We start from the raw sequence: 16,068 nt of genomic DNA, 5'->3' as shown, positions 1-16,068 counted from the left end.
ACTTCTTTAAAATTACTTTTTATGCTAGGGCGCCTGGGTGGCTCAGTTGGTTAAGCGAGTGCCTTCGGCTCAGGTCATGATCCTGGAGTCCCGGGATCGAGTTCTGCATTGGACTCCCTGCTCAGCAGGGAGTCTGCTTCTTCCTCTGACCCTCCCCTCTCTCATGCTCTCTCTATCTCATTCTCTCTCTCAAATAAATAAATAAAATCTTTTAAAAAAATGAAATAAAATTACTTTTTATGCTAAATGAAATAAGTCAGAGAGAAAGACAAATGCCTTATGATTTCACTTACATGTGGGATCTAAAAAACAAAACAAATGAACAAACAGACAAAAAGCAGAAACAGACCCATAAATACAGAGAACAAATTGATAGTTGCCAGAGGGGTGGGGAATGGGGAGATGGACAAAACAGGTAGAGTGGAGTGGGAGATCCAGGCTTCTAGTTTTGGAATGAATAAGACCCAGGAATCAGAGGTACAGCATAGGGAATACAGTCAAGGGTATTGGAATAGCACTGTACGGTGACAAGTGGTAGCTACACTTGTGGGGAGCATGGCACAACATAGAGACTTGTCCGTTCAGTATGTTGTATACCTGAAACTAGTGTAACATTGTGTGTCAACTGTAGTTTAATTAAAAGGGAAGAAAAAATTACATTTTATTATACCAGTAATACCAGAAAACTTTCTCTTATATAAAATTAGAACATTGGAGATGTGGATAAAATCTTTGTCCAACACCCTCCCACCCACACCTCCTGCACTCCACTCAATCTAGATGACCTTCTTCTGTCCTCAAAAGTAATCATTTTTATTTGTGCACACCCTTTAAGATATTTTTAATGTATTTAATACATATGTATTGTATGTTATAATAATTTTTATAGAAAAATTTTAATGCTTTTATCATATAAAACATATGATTCTTGGGAATTAAGGGTTTTACCTGTAGATCTAAAGTAAAAGACCTGGAAAGGATAGCTAATTCAGGGGTTAACAGAATTAAAATTCAAAATTATATCTCAACTTTGTGGAATAATATCCTAAACCTGGAAAGATAAAAATTTAGCTAGCATAAATGTTAAAGCCCTATATAAAGTACAAATAACAAATGGAGAATTCTGAATCAACATTAGTTTATATGAAAAAGACTTACAGGTTTGCTTTTCACAGACTCACAATTTAATAAAAATTCTAATACTTTGAAAAGTTAGTAGTTCTTATCTCTAAAATAGGATTCCTCTTAAAATATCAGAAATTATTGCAGGATATCTAAATTTAGAAGGAAAATACTAGATTGTACAAAATGTGGATTTTTTTCTTTCTCTCTCTCTCTCTCTCACACACACACGCACACAGACACACACACACACACACAACAAAGCCAAATGAAAGAAACTCTTTTACTTCCCTCAAGTCAAGGTCTATAGTTTTTACCACGGTATAAAACATTCATTACAGATCAGATGGCTTTAGTATGAAAAAGTCCTATGATGAGGTATGGCAATAGTATTCCTTGTCAATGTTGATGCCTTCCCAAGTAAGGATCTTGCCCTGTGGAATTAATCTCACTCAATGTAAAGCTAATTGTGTATCATTATAACATATTTTAGTGACAAATATTCATACCCAACATTCTTTGACAGAATATCTGGGACTGAGGACACATGGAAAGTCAGGGTCATTTTCTTCCTGAGACACATGCTTTTCCATGTCAAATCTCCACCTCTGCCTGATTTTTACGTTGACACTTGCCAAAAGACATAGATTCCAAGTTACAATATTCTCCAAACAAGAAAAGCTAGAAACCCTTTTTCCACTGATCACCTGAAAAGTTTTCCTACGTTTGTGGGTATTTTCTCTTCATGATGTTAGATACATAAGTACTGATTTACATAGGGTATAAGGAAATAGAGATTCTGGGAGATGAATTTGTTTTCCTTTCCTAAAGAAAAGTGAATATTACTTGAATTTATCATGACCTTGACTGATCATAAGACATACGTGACCATAAGTCTTGATCTCTTTTCATTTTTTCTAAAATTAAATTTCACATAAACATGTTAAGTATTTCAGAAAATGGAACCCTGAATGAAAAGGAAGAAGCTTGAATCAATGGAGCAAATATATTGATGTATTTTTAAGAACTCCAGACCATGATTTTATTTGAATTTATCTATCTTTGCCTTGATGGCCACCATAGCACATGAGAAGGAGATTCAAGGTCTTAACTCTATTATTGGCTTTATTCAGCAGCATCAGACCAATAATGGGTGTTTATCTACCAGCGTGTGCTGCTCCAGATAGAGGAGCTCATTGAAATTCTCCCCTCTGGTTTTCCTTCCCCAAGGAAATATCTATATCTCAGATCTGTCTAATTAACTAGTATGTGAAGAATAGAAAACTGTGAGACAATCCCTATGCTCATCGTTGCTGGGCTTTAAAAAGCTCAATAAAGTTTCTATCTACATTCTCTTGTTTACACTGTGGAGCAAAATGGATCAAACAAGCAAAGATTTGTGGCAACAGAGACAGTCCCTTTGTACAATATAACACATACTGTGTATCAAAGAAATACTGTGCCACTTCTCCGAAGCTGACATTGGAATGACATTGTAATCCTGGCCATCTGTCTTTCTCCTCTAGATGTCGATGAATGTGTGGTGGTGAATGGAGGCTGCCAGCAGTGCCATATTAACACTCTGGGCACCTTCCACTGTGAATGTGATACGGGATACAGACTCCATGCTGATGAACGCACCTGCATAAGTGAGTAAATATTAGAACCAGCTTGAAGCCGTTTTCAGTGAAAATCGACCTGCCCATGTAGGGGCAGGAAGGAAAGGTTTTTCTATTGTAAAAATATCTATAGAAGCTGATGGTTTCCAAGTACAAATCTGTCTCTTAGAATAAAAAATATATTTACCTATTAAAAGACTAAAAGACAAAAAAGATGGGGAAGGAAATATAGAAATTAACATTCATAAGCAAAACTTGAATATCCAAATGTGACTGTTTGCATAGAATATAATTTCTGCCATATGCAGTGAAACATAAATTTGTTAGTTATTGGTTATACACACGTACATCATAGAGCCACAATGAAGAGAGATGCTGGTCTATTACAATCACTAGCTACAATTCTCACTCATTTTGGATCAGACTCAGAACTGGGCTCATGATTGTAACAGCAAAATTTATAACAGATTATAGGTCAAGGATCTTAGGGTTGCTCAAGAATAGTTAAAATTATACAGATTAAATATGAGGTTACTATAATTTGTTGTACATCAAAGTGTTCCTAGATATCAATTTTGGGTGCTTGGGTTCTTATTTTAAATCGTCTTTGTGTATTTCTGAATTTTATAAACTTTCTAAAATCAGTATGTGCACAGAAAAAATAGAATAAACTTTTAAAATACTGTCCTCCCTGTATGTTTTCTATATGCTCTTTTTTTTGTTTTAACTAAAGTAATTTACATAAAACTGTTTTTTTTTTAATTGAACATGATCCCCAGATGGAATCATGTGCATTCTAATTTCATCTCAAGGTCTCTTTTAAAAGTATTTGTTATATTAAAAAAGTAGCATCTTGTTCAGCACAATTTAATTACTGGTTTAACTTATATCAGCCTTGTTCACTAGTCCATTTACTAAAAATTATTAGTATTTTATAGGTATTCAGTAATTATGAAACTTGGAATAGGAATCAGCCAATTTCAGCTAGTTTCATAACACGTACTCCCTCTTTCCTTTTCTGGACATGGTTTATAGGAAATGAGAAAAGACCAAGGGAAACAGGTACAGATGTCCTAGTCATAGGTTTTTTGATTTTGATATGAGAAAATGGGGTCCTGAGAGCAAAAAAAGGATTCTGCCAAAGTCGAGGGAAAATACAGATAGAAGTCATACCCTAGCAACCAGGGAACTCAGTATCATCATAATTGTTTCTACAGCAGGGACAAGTGATGGGACAGCAGCACATGCATATTTATGTCATCCAAATAACCCCTTCTTTTTACAGGATTACTGGTTTTAGCAACAGGAATCCCTTTCCCATCCACATCCCCAACCAGTAAGGTCTTCAGGGTAACATCCTTAAACTGCCACTCTAATTTCTCTCAGTCACAAAATATTTAGGAGCAGCGGGATTATTGATACATGCCGATGAGGTATTTATCAGTAAAGATTAAACTGGTGAGGGCGCCTGGGTGGCTCAGTCGTTAAGTGTCTGCCTTTGGCTCAGGTCATGATCCCGGAGTCCCGGGATCGAGTCCCACATCGGGCTCCCTGCTCGGCAGGAAGCCTTCTTCTCCCTCTCCCACTCCCCCTGCTTGTGTTCCTGCTCTCTCTATCTCTCTCTGTCAAATAAATAAAATCTTAAAAAAAAAAAAAAAAGGGCGCCTGGGTGGCTCAGTTGGTTAAGCGACTGCCTTCGGCTCAGGTCATGATCCCGGAGTCCTGGGATCCAGTCCCACATCGGGCTCCCGGCTCAGCGGGGAGCCTGCTTCTCCCTCTGACCCTATCCCCTCTCATGCTGTTTCTCTCTCTCTCTCTCTCTCAAATAAATAAATAAAAATAAAAATAAAAAATAAATAAAATAAAAAAATAAAAAAAGATTAAACTGGTGAATTTTTATATCCGATATAAAATATTGTGCAAAGTCATGATTTATATAAATCTCTGATATCTGGTCTTTATGAAAAGGCCAAATAAACAGTTTAATAATTACCAAGTAATTTATATACACAGGTATAATTTTCTAAGTTCTGGTAGTTAATGGCTATTTCTTAGTAAAATCATTAAGTGCTTTCCGTATTCTTCACCAACAGTGCCCTTGAATTTTCTAATTTTTTGTTCTAATGACTTCAGGTCAAAAGTGGAGTTAGATAAAGATATTATGGTTTATCTTTTCTATTTCTATTCCTTAAAAGCCAATTCCTACTGTGCAGATACATGGACACTGTGGTAATAACTTATTTACAGTTCCTTATGCTGATCTTCTCGTGCAGAATTTCAGTATATATATATATAATATGGCACAAATTAAGCTAATGAGAAATATGGATTTCATGGTTATAATCTTTTTAAAACATTAACCCCTTGGATGTTACTCTACAAAAGGTACTGGACTGAGAACAGCACTTGATCTTGGTGGAAATCCTGATGCCTCTCTCACGTAATACACTGAAGGGTCTTAACAATCTCAGTTGACACAGTTACAGCATTCTTGTTAAAATGAGCTCAAGAAGAATTTAAGCACTTTGTGTTTAAAGACTAATAATGTGAGCTTGAGGATAAGAACTATCTACTTATTTGTTTTGAAGAAAAAAAGGTTTACTGTAGAGAACTGAGTTTCATATTGGTTTGTATTTTGGGTTATATTGTAGGAAGGGTTAGCTATTTTTAAAAACAAGGAAATTAAATTAGTTCACTTTCTCGTTGGGATATTTTACTTGGCAGGGGATAGAAAATGGTGGTTGGTGCTTACTGCGAAATTGTAGTAGACAGAAATTCATCATGACTCATGGTAGTCACGGAAGAAAAGATGGAGTTATGGAATTTTATTGTTCTGCTACTTTGGAGTACTTGAAATTAATTGCCTCCATTTCTCCCTTCCTCCCTCCCTTCTTTTCCTTCCTTTGCCCCATTCTGCCCATCAGTCATAGTGTGACTTTTTGAATTATGGCTTCTGGTGCTCTTTGCACTTTCTCTTAATCACAGCTACAGTAAAGTAAACTCCCTGCACCCCTAAACATTTACAGAGTTTCAGATGATTTCACTTTTTTAAGGGCCCCTTCTCTAGGGATTATGCCCTTGTGGTGATATATGGCCAGCAGTTATTAGTCAGCCTCTGCCAGAATGATGAAGTTGCATGAAATGCTCTAAGAGAACGGGTCTATCGTAGGCTGCTGTGGCAAGAAGTATGAGTGTATAGGCCACTTGGCTCCTTTTAAAGGGTGGCTTGGACTGCTGATAAAAATGTGATCCCAGTAAAACTGGGGAACTTAGTCCCAGTGGACTTCAGTTTGAGCTTCTGAATTTGTCTGTAAATTCTTGGAATGCATGTCATTTTTCTGGGAACTAGAGCTTATTATTTTCATCAGATTCCTATAAGTGTCTGTGACAGCTCAAAATATTCCACCTGTCTTTTTGTCCTTACGATGGCACTTCTCAAGAAGGTATAGTATACATGGAAGGATCTCATGACACTGTTGTTCCACAGTACTATCTCATGGTACCATCATACAACTAAAGCAAAGCTGATCAGTGACTCTTTCTCCCTAAAGCCTCCTTTGTGATAGGATTCCATGCCAGAGGCCTGGCTCCCTGTCCTCGAGTAGCATACTTCCTGACCTGCTGTGACCTCTCCTGAGAGACAGCATCAGAAAAGCCAGTCTGAGATGTCCCACATGGGGAGAGGACCACAACAAGTGAGACCAGCTATGCCTGGTTGGTGGAAGGGCACAGACACAGCGTCAGGAAGTAGACAAAAATGGAATTCTTGCCAGAATTGACTTGCTGTTCAGAGTCTCCATTGACACAGGTATTATCAAGCAATTCACATACTTTTTTTTTTTTTTTAAAGATTTTATTTGACAGAGAGAGAGAGACAGCGAGAGAGGAAACACAAGCAGGGGGAGTGGGAGAGTGAGAAGTAGGCTTCCTGCAGAGTAGGGAGCCTGATGTGGGGCTCGATCCCAGGACCCTGGGATCATGACCCGAGCCGAAGGCAGACGCTTAACGACTGAGCCACCCAGGTGCCCCGCAATTCACATACTTTTAAATTTTCCTTTGCTTGGAAACCAAAAGCTTAAAAAATGGAAACTTTTAGCAATCATCTTTTGTAGCAATCATCAGATAGATGTGTTGATGTTCTTACGGTTCACCATTACCTCTGTCCATGGATTAGGGGCAGGAGCACAGTGGGAATCCAAATTGGCATGTGGGGCTTCCATAAATCACGAAATTTCTCTGCACCCTGGTTTCCTTATGTGTAAAATGTGAAAATTGGACAAAGTGGCCTTAAAGTTACTTCATCTCTAAAGTGTTTTAATTTTATGGAGTTTCTAAAATTACTAATTCATAACAAATCAACTGCTAACCTATATTTTTTAAAACTCTACTGAACTACGTATAATAATTACTCTATACAGCTCTAATTTTGCTTGAAAAGTGTTTAAAGAACTTAAACTTTAGAAAGTCCAAGCATAAAAACAGGGTAAGAATTTTATATCCAGTGTAATAAAAATGAGTGTGTAACTTAAGTGTTTTTATTGAAAAAAAATACATTAGTGCTTTTGTGAAAATACTGCTTTTTATAATTATATCTGAGGAGAATCTGAGAAATAATCTAGCCCAATCGCCTATCTTAGAGATATAGCTTGCCTTCTGTCTCCTCCCTATGAGAATAAGCTAGAAGGTGGCCATCTGAAGCCAAGAAGTGAGCTCTCACAAGAAACCGAACCCTGCTGGAACCTGGGTCTTGGACTTTCAAATTAAATTTCTGTTGATTAAGCCACACAATAAGTGGTATTTTGTAATGGCACCCGAGCAGACAAATATACTCATTGTTCTCCTTTATTCACCTCTTCTCTGGTTTATCTCCATTCTTCTCTTCTATTTTTTAGACATAAGTTAATACCTGCAAAATACCTGGCAAGTATTAATTAAATGTTAACTATTATTATAACAGAATATTTTAAAAAACCCAGATGGATTTCCTTATTGGGGAAAAACTCAAACTCATTGCAGTATTTCTAGTTTTTTGGCCTTTGCCAGTATATTCTCTATTACAAAATATATTATCCTTCAATAGCTTTTAATTAGTGGTTTTGTCATTGTTGAGAGGCAGACTTTAGTAAATATTACCAAATATAAGTAGTAATGATAATGTAGACTAAACTTCTTCTACTGCCAGTGGATTTTTTTTAAAGATTTTATTTATTTATTTGACACAGAGAGAGATAGCGAGAGCAGGAACACAAGCAAGGAGGAGCGGGAGAAGGAGAATCAGGCTTCCCGCTGAGCAGGGAGCCCGACGTGGGGCTCAATCCCAGGACCCTGGGATCATGACCTGAGCTGAAAGCAGTTGCTTAACCATCTGAGCCACCCAGGCGCCCCTACCAGTGGATATTTTTTAACAGCCAGGAGCTAGATACTAAAATAATTTATATTACCCAAATTTTCTGTATTTAGCTGTATAATTTGCATTTTAAGTAAATTGTAAGGTTTTAGCTATAATTTGATATACCTCACAAAATCTTTCATAAATTTCCATTTTTAATAGCAACCTGGCAAAACACACTCAGCTCAAATCTGCATTCATAATCATGTCCTTCCCCTGATATATTTGTTGAAATTGGCCTTTCCAGAGGGGTGAAATAATTAAATGATTGGAAGTTTTAATGCTTGCATAGTTCTCTTACATCTCTTTCATGCCTTCAGCACATAGGTTTATTAACATCTACACTCACGAATAAACAAATGGAATCACTAATGTCTGCACAGAGAAACCTCAAATCAACATTTTAATTATTTTAGTTTTCAATACAAGGATTCTTCATTTGTAGTTGCTGGGAATGGTCAGAATCTGCTTTTGTTCAATGGCTCCTTTTTAGTCTCAGTAAATGAGAGAGGAACAGAAAAAAAGGAGAACGGGAAAGCTGCAAACCAAAGATTTTTTCCATGTAAATAAGTGTGTGACAGAGTAAGAGGTCATATTTTAATTCTAAACAAACAGAGGTTAAGTGACAAGAAGAGGAGGGAAGGACAATCTGGAAGCTTGATTAAATAAAGATACCCTTAGTAAAACTTTGAGCTTGAATAAATTTTCTTATATCAGATTTTTATGAGTTTCACATTTTAAGTTAATGCTAAACTTAGAAAAAAAAAAGATCAAGAAAGCCATTAGATGTGGTGGTCTTTACACAATGGATTCTTTTGTTTTGATCTCAGGGTGCTGATCAGTGATGTCTAAGTTTTATACAATAGAAGGAGTAGAAGTTTCTTTCCAGGGAATGCAAAGAGATTGCCCTAAAATTGGAGATGAAAGAGGTTAAAGACTTTCATTGTAACTACCTTTCAATTAGTTGCATTATTTATGAAGACAAATTAGAAACAGAATTCATTTCAGATGACAGCTGATGTCTTGAAAAGGGATATGTCAGGTTAAAAAAAAATTGTTTAGTTTGTCAGGTTGATGGCATCTCTCAGTCATTATCAGATTCCTCGCCCTCGCAATATTAATCACTTTTGTGTGGTAGGTGATAAATTTAATTCCCAAAAATTGAATTTAAGGAACACTTCCCTCCTGTCCTCCTCATCCCCATTCTGTAGCCTTGGGAAAAATCATGAACTTCTCAAGTTTTCATCCATGTTGTTATTAACCCAATTCAAAAACATTTTCCAACTACTTGGATTTTAGGAATGCATTTAGAAACTTTCCTTTTTTACTACATTTTTTTCCACAGTTTGAAGAGCTGGGAAGGTAAGACTGACAATTTTAGACAGAGGCAGACTGAGGTCTAAATTCTACTGCATCACATGAGAGTTGTGTGATCTTGGCCCAGTTTCTTAGTCTCTCTGATCTTCAGGGTCTGTATCATTTCTATCTCTGTCTCTCTAACTGTGTCTATATCCAATAAAACCAGGATAATAATTCACAAAAATCAATATTATACATTGTACAAGGACACATACCTTATAAAAAGGAATGCATGTAACACACTAGAATGGCTGCCCATCAGGACTGGGGGAGACTGAGAATGGACTCTATGGTTAAAAGTGAGCACATCGGGCGCCTGGGTGGCTCAGATGGTTAAGCGTCTGCCTTCGGCTCAGGTCGTGGTCCCAGGGTCCTGGGATCGAGTCCCGCATCGGGCTTCCTGCTCCTTGGGAGCCTGCTTCTCCCTCTGCCTCTCTCTCTCTGTCTCTCATGAATAAATAAATAAAATCTTTAAAAAAAAAAAAGTGAGCACATCAAACAAGGATGTCCCTCCAAGGACTAGGGAGTGATGAGAATTTTCCTTGAATTGAGTATTATAGTGAACTCTACCTTCTATATCCAAGGTTAAAACAAAGCAGAACAAGACAATGAAATGTTAGCACAGTGGCCTTAATACTTGCCAGTTGCCTTTCCTTTCCCTCTTTCTCTCTTTGTGGCAAGTATCTTTGCATGTCTTCCTTCGAATAGTATCTAGGATTTTTTTCTAGTTACATTCATAAAATATTTTTAAAGGTAATTTTTTATAATAGATATTGTACCAAATAAAAATAAATAATTGTGTCTTCTTGTGTCCCCTAAACAATTTCATAGTGCATTACAAAATACACTGTAGAGGATGAATTTACATATGAAGAGATTAAAACAGTATCTGACACATAGTAGATGGTCAATAAATGGTGGCTTGAATCAATAACTGATGATGATTATTTGTGTACTCTTACATTATCTTCCCACAATCAGAGTATCCGTCCAGTGCCCAGAGATACCAAGAATGGGAGATTTTGGACTGTGTGCAACTAGAAGTACAAGAGTCTAACTTTAAATTATTCATTTATGAAAATATAGCATGGGATTTAGGATTGTGAGAAAAATAATGCTAATCTGAAAACAGCATATCTTGGAAAAAAATTCCTTTGCAGCATATCAATATGAACTCTACAACATAATTGTCCCACATACAAGCTGTGTAACTTTGAGGGAGTCATTTAACTGTTCAATAACTATTTCTCCGTATGTAGCGGGTGGTGAGGGAAAGATATAGGACAGGTGAAATCTTTAGTGCAGCACCTGAAACGGAGCAAGCACTCAATAAATATTAACTAACATTATTTATATTAGTTTCATACTTGTCGTTGGCTGTTGTTACAGGACTACATAGAATTATGGAAGGTCCGACACTATCAGGTATAAACTCGCTTTGGTGATCAGATATCTTCCACTGAACATCTTTGTTGCTGGGTCTTTAGTAAATGTACATTCAGTGAGTCTTTTAACATCTATTTTACTTTTTTAATTTTTAATGCCTTTGGAGTTTTAGAGCAATATTCACAACTATATTTTCACTATATGGTAAAATTTCCCGTTCTCGTTTATCACTAGGTTGATGATTTATATCTCCCTAGTTTCAGAAGCACTGGGGACAAGCTTCAAGGAAGTTTATACATTTTTACAGGGTACAAAGTGAAAAAAGACATTAAACAAAATAGTACTACTTCCATCTAAAAGAAGCAAAAGGATTAAGTGCTTGCAAATACCAGATATGAGCATAAAACTTAAATCCAAATCTAGTATCCCAGTATAGTTTTCTAGCTGCTGCAAGAAAAGAGAAGCATGGTTTCAGAGTGTGTGCATTCTCTAATAACAATCATAGAGATTTTTTTTTAATTCAATTATTTCAAAATCTACAACTGACTATATGTCTTTTATTTTGCAAAGAAAACCAAAATTCTCAGCTAAGGGGCCTTCCAGCTTTTCCTTCCATCTAGCAACTTTGGTATTAACTCTCCACTATGTCTGCTTTGCTCTTTACTCAGAGAAAAAGTGCCCTGTTGTTATTTCAGGCTAATCCCATCCTGCCCTCTCCTTAGAACTTTGCTCCTAATACTACATTTTTCTTTCTCCCCTCTCATCAACCTCTTTCTCTGCATCTTAACACCAGACTCCTCCCTAAAACTAGTTTTGCCAGACTTATCCATGAATTACCCACTCTTAGGTTCAAGGAATGCTTGTTAGTCACTTTGCTTAATGTCTTGAAAATAATGACCCCTCTTTCCTTCCTGTCATTCTCTCCTCCTTGGTTTGTAGGACACAACTTTCTCTTGATTCTCTTCCATCTCTGTGATGACTCTTTAACTTCTTTCATATAGTCTTTTCCCTCTGCCCACCTTTGAAAACTGTGATGATCTTCAGAGTTCTGACTTTGGTCTTTTCTCCACTTTCTTCCATGTTCTTTTCTACTTGCAAAGCTTTATGTACTACAATTAGCTAAAAGTGAACGATGTCCAAATCAGTATTACTAAGTCAGATCACTTTCTTTGTTCCCTTGACCTATAGATCCAGCTACAGTGTGAAGCCTTCATTAAGGATGTCCCCAGAATTTCAACCTTAGTGGACCTAAAACTAAATATATCTTCCTTTCTACCCTTGACTCCTCAACTTTCCTCTTCCCTGTATTTCCCCATCTCATTCTCCAGGCCAGTCTAGTACACTGGAGTTGCTCATGGCTCATCTTCTCTCTAATTCCACACATCTAGTTCTCCAGTAAGACCAGTGGGCAAAATCTCCATAATATCCTCCCAAAGAGCTGTCTCCACCATGACTGTTTTCATTCAGGTCCTCATAATCTCTTACAGAAAAATTTATTATAATGCCTCTTAAATGGTTTCATCCTCCCTACTTGCCGCATGCAATCCATTATCTAAAATATTGCCAAGATGTCTCAAGAAAATATAATTTAAGAAATTATTTTATCATCTTTAAAAGTGCTTACTGTCTCTATGTAGCTTTTAGAATTAATTAAGAATTTTTACTATGGCTTACAAGATGCTTCACAATCTGATTCTTTGGTACTTCTGTCTCACCTGACTAATTTCTACTCCATACTTCCTACTCCAGTCTCAGACACACTGAACATTTGCAGTTCCTCAGGTGTACCAGAAGTTTCCACATCCCTCCATCTTTTTCTTAGTGTCCCATCTGTCAGACACTCCCTGCTTCTGCACGTGCTTGTCCCTGGATTCGACTGCCAGTCCACTTTCTCCTCTCTCCTCATATTCTCTCCTCCCCACCTCTCTTCACCTAACTTCTGCTTGTCTTTCAAGACAAAGTTTGGAATCATCTCTTCTGGGAAGACTTCCCAGGTCTATTCCTATATCTATAAACCAAATTTGTCACCTGTTTTATGAGATTTTAAAGATTTTTTTAATGATAGACACAACATAAAGACACTCAGATAGATGAAAGGAAGAACACTTGGTTACTTGCAGCTACAAATGAGAGAAGGGTACCACTCAAGGCTTCATGGGTTACACCCAACACAGGGTCATAGCAAGCTAGAGCTATTAGAGGTCGCTTATTTATGACAAGTTGGGTGAGATTAGGTTAAACTTGCTGTCTTCCTGGGATTGAGTATTTTGAATGATTTCACAAGCACAAAGAAGGGGCCATCCTGGGTGTTAAGTGTCTGGAAACCTCTAGCAGTTGGATATGTGTGCCTGATAAAGAAAGTAGTTGGGGTGAGGGCTTAGCAAAGTGTCTGTGAAGAAGAACTGAGAGTTTTGAGCCATGACTTAAAAACTGGGTCAAGATAGCACTGTGAAATATTATATTATACCACCACATGGAGCCAAAGGCATGTCTCTAACATAGAACCTCTCACGATGCATTATAAAGGTTTCTCTTCTTGTCTACCTCTCCTACTAGGCTTTAATCTCTTTTGTGTTCTCAATACCTAGCATGTGACTGAAATGAAGTGTTCAATTTTATTAAATGACTCTATATCCATTCAATGTTTAAAATACAAAGATGCTTGCAATAAATTATGCTTTGTTTAGAAGTAGGAGCATTTTGGTTTTTTATGATCTGCTTCTCTTTATAGTTAAGAAGAATTACATAAATGCATGGCTTTGGCTCCTAGGAAACCCAGCACTAAGTTAGTTAAACGTTTAATTGCAGGGACTTTCTTTAACCTATATTCCTAATTTAGCTATCTCTATCCCATTTCATAACATGGTTCTTGTTTTGCTGCAATGGTTATTTTTATATTTCCCTCCCTCTTTTTAAGCCTTAGCTTTAGTGGTTCTATTAAAAATGTGTTTTAGACTGTACATTGCCTCAAATTGTCTTTGGAAGTAGATGAAATATAAAGGTAATAAAACTAACTAAATTCAAGCCTAGATTTATCACCTGGATCCTTGAAAAAACATCATGGACAATATTTTAAACCCTAGATGTAACAAAGATGTGAACCTGCCATTCAGTTGGATGGTTTGGATACTGGTTCTCAGCAATCCTAGGTCTCACTGTCACTGCCAAGACCTGAGGTAGACAGTGCATGTCAGGAAGACAAAGACTGGCCTCCACACCAGGAGAGTGGGAAGACTACCTAGAGTTGCACCAAGCCTAGAGCCTGATGCTGAGTAGCCACTTCATAAAGAGGATGTATCCTGTATATGGTTATTAATAGGAGTCAAGGGCAAAGCTGTAGTGAGAACCCAGGGTGCCACTTCCAATTAGAGGATTAGGGCAAGGGTCAGACACAAAACCTGTGATAGGGCTGGGGTCACTATCTGTAAGTTCAGGTTGAATACCAAATCATAGGTAGGGATACATACCGATCCTGAGAATTGGAGTTCTGAAGGCAAGGTGGGGATGACGTCCATAAGTCTGGGTCCAAGTTAAGATTAAAGTTAGGACCATAGATAAGAAGGTAGGCAGAAAAGGAGCTTGAACTCTGACCTTGAAAACTTCAAGGAGCATCTCTTCAGTAGTCATAAAACAATAATGAAACCATTGACCTAACAATCAAGACCAAATGTCCCCTACCCCTGCAGGCTTGCTGGTTTGGGTGGATTAAGACTACTGGATTGGAGCATTCCCAGAGAGAGGCAGGTCTCCTCAGTTTGGTCCTCTGTGTTGATGTGTCACCATGAGGCTGAACAAGCATCGTCCAAGTACTCTGTTTTCAGACACATTAATTAATCCAGAGATTCTTTTTTTTTTCTCAAACTCTAGAATCTAGGTAGTTTAGAGTAATTTTGACTGTGACCATTAGTAATAATAGTTACTATGGTTTTAAAAACATTATCTCCAATCCTCACAACAACCTTAAGAGGGAGATACTGATATTCTCATTTTAAAGATACTGAAACTGGGATTCAAAGGTTAATATTATAGCTTTGGAATCACAGCCCTGGGTTTACAGGCCCATAGATTACTTCTCTGAAATCAGTAAACAGAATGGGGAAGTATACTGAAGCTGCTTTATAGTTTTTGAAGGGGAAGAAGGAGACAAGTAGGTGGTTGAGTACATCTGCCATTGTAACCTTTGCTAAATTTCGTTTTTCCAGGCTATGTGATATGGTAGTTTAGGGTCTTATTTCATCCCCAGTTTGGGGACTTAGGGAGATTCTCTATATTCTCTCTTGGAAAATAAGAAGTTGGCTCATTCTGTAGATACCCACACTGGATGATCAGGGCTGTTGTGGGTTGGCCTTCTGTCTGGGCAGAAATACAGGTCAGACTCTTAAGCTTTCACAACAGAATGTCAACCTTGCCTCCCCAGTGTCTGGTGTCTAAATCTCATAGCTTTCCCTTCAATTGATGATATAGAAATTCTGCACTACAGGCCTGTGTTGGAGGATCTGACTGTGAACTGAATGTGTGCCAACATTCATCCAAATCTCCCTTAAGACATCTGATATACAGAGTGCACAGCAGAAAGATCATAAGCTTTGGCACCTCAGAGCTCTAAGTTAGAATCCCAGCTTTGCACCAACTAGCAGTGTGAACATGGGCACGTTGTTAAATGATAACAATGGCTCATATTTATGGGGTGCTTGTTATCTATTGGGGCACAGTGTTAAGTACTCTCTATTCACTGTTTCATTTAAACCTCATAAAATCCTGTGAGGTGGGTGCTAGTATGACTATTTTAGCAATGTGGGGGAAAAAATGAAAGGTAGGAAGGCTAAGCAACTTGAGGGAGGCCACTCAGTTTATATCATGAATAGATCCATGATATGCCCTTTGGGCATAGCTGATCAATTAAATCCAGCTGTGTTAAAATAAACAAACATGTTTATTCAAAAGTAAGGCATTTAGATTTTATTGTTAAAGGTTTTTAAGGAAGGAAAGACACCAATTAAAATTTAAAGGGTTCCCATCACAGTGTTGCATGGAAAATGGATTAGGCACATGTAGAATCAGAGAGAACCCGTCAAGAGATTATTGCCTTAAGGCTGGACTTGTGAGAAATCCTGTCACTTTGGATTATGACAGTCAAAAGACTGAATGCCAGGAAGCTGCAGTCCTTTTTCCCATGTATACTCAGCCACGTGC

General features: G+C 37.4%; 1 protein-coding gene across 1 annotated transcript in view; it reads left to right on the top strand.

Moving 5' to 3' along the window:
- The first annotated feature begins 1,502 nt into the window (after positions 1-1,502).
- Positions 1,503-16,068, top strand: part of LOC110591714 (EGF-like and EMI domain-containing protein 1) — a 76,793-nt gene continuing 62,227 nt past the window's right edge. Inside the window, 2 exon segments of the mRNA XM_021702635.1 lie at positions 1,503-1,542; positions 2,649-2,771. Of these exon segments, the coding sequence (XP_021558310.1) occupies positions 1,503-1,542; positions 2,649-2,771 (163 nt within the window).

This window comes from Neomonachus schauinslandi, chromosome 1 (genome assembly GCF_002201575.2).
Source record: "Neomonachus schauinslandi chromosome 1, ASM220157v2, whole genome shotgun sequence".
NCBI classification, from domain to species: Eukaryota; Metazoa; Chordata; class Mammalia; order Carnivora; family Phocidae; genus Neomonachus; species Neomonachus schauinslandi.
The sequence above is the reverse complement of the archived record's forward strand: the minus strand, read 5'-3'. Positions and strand labels throughout refer to the sequence as shown.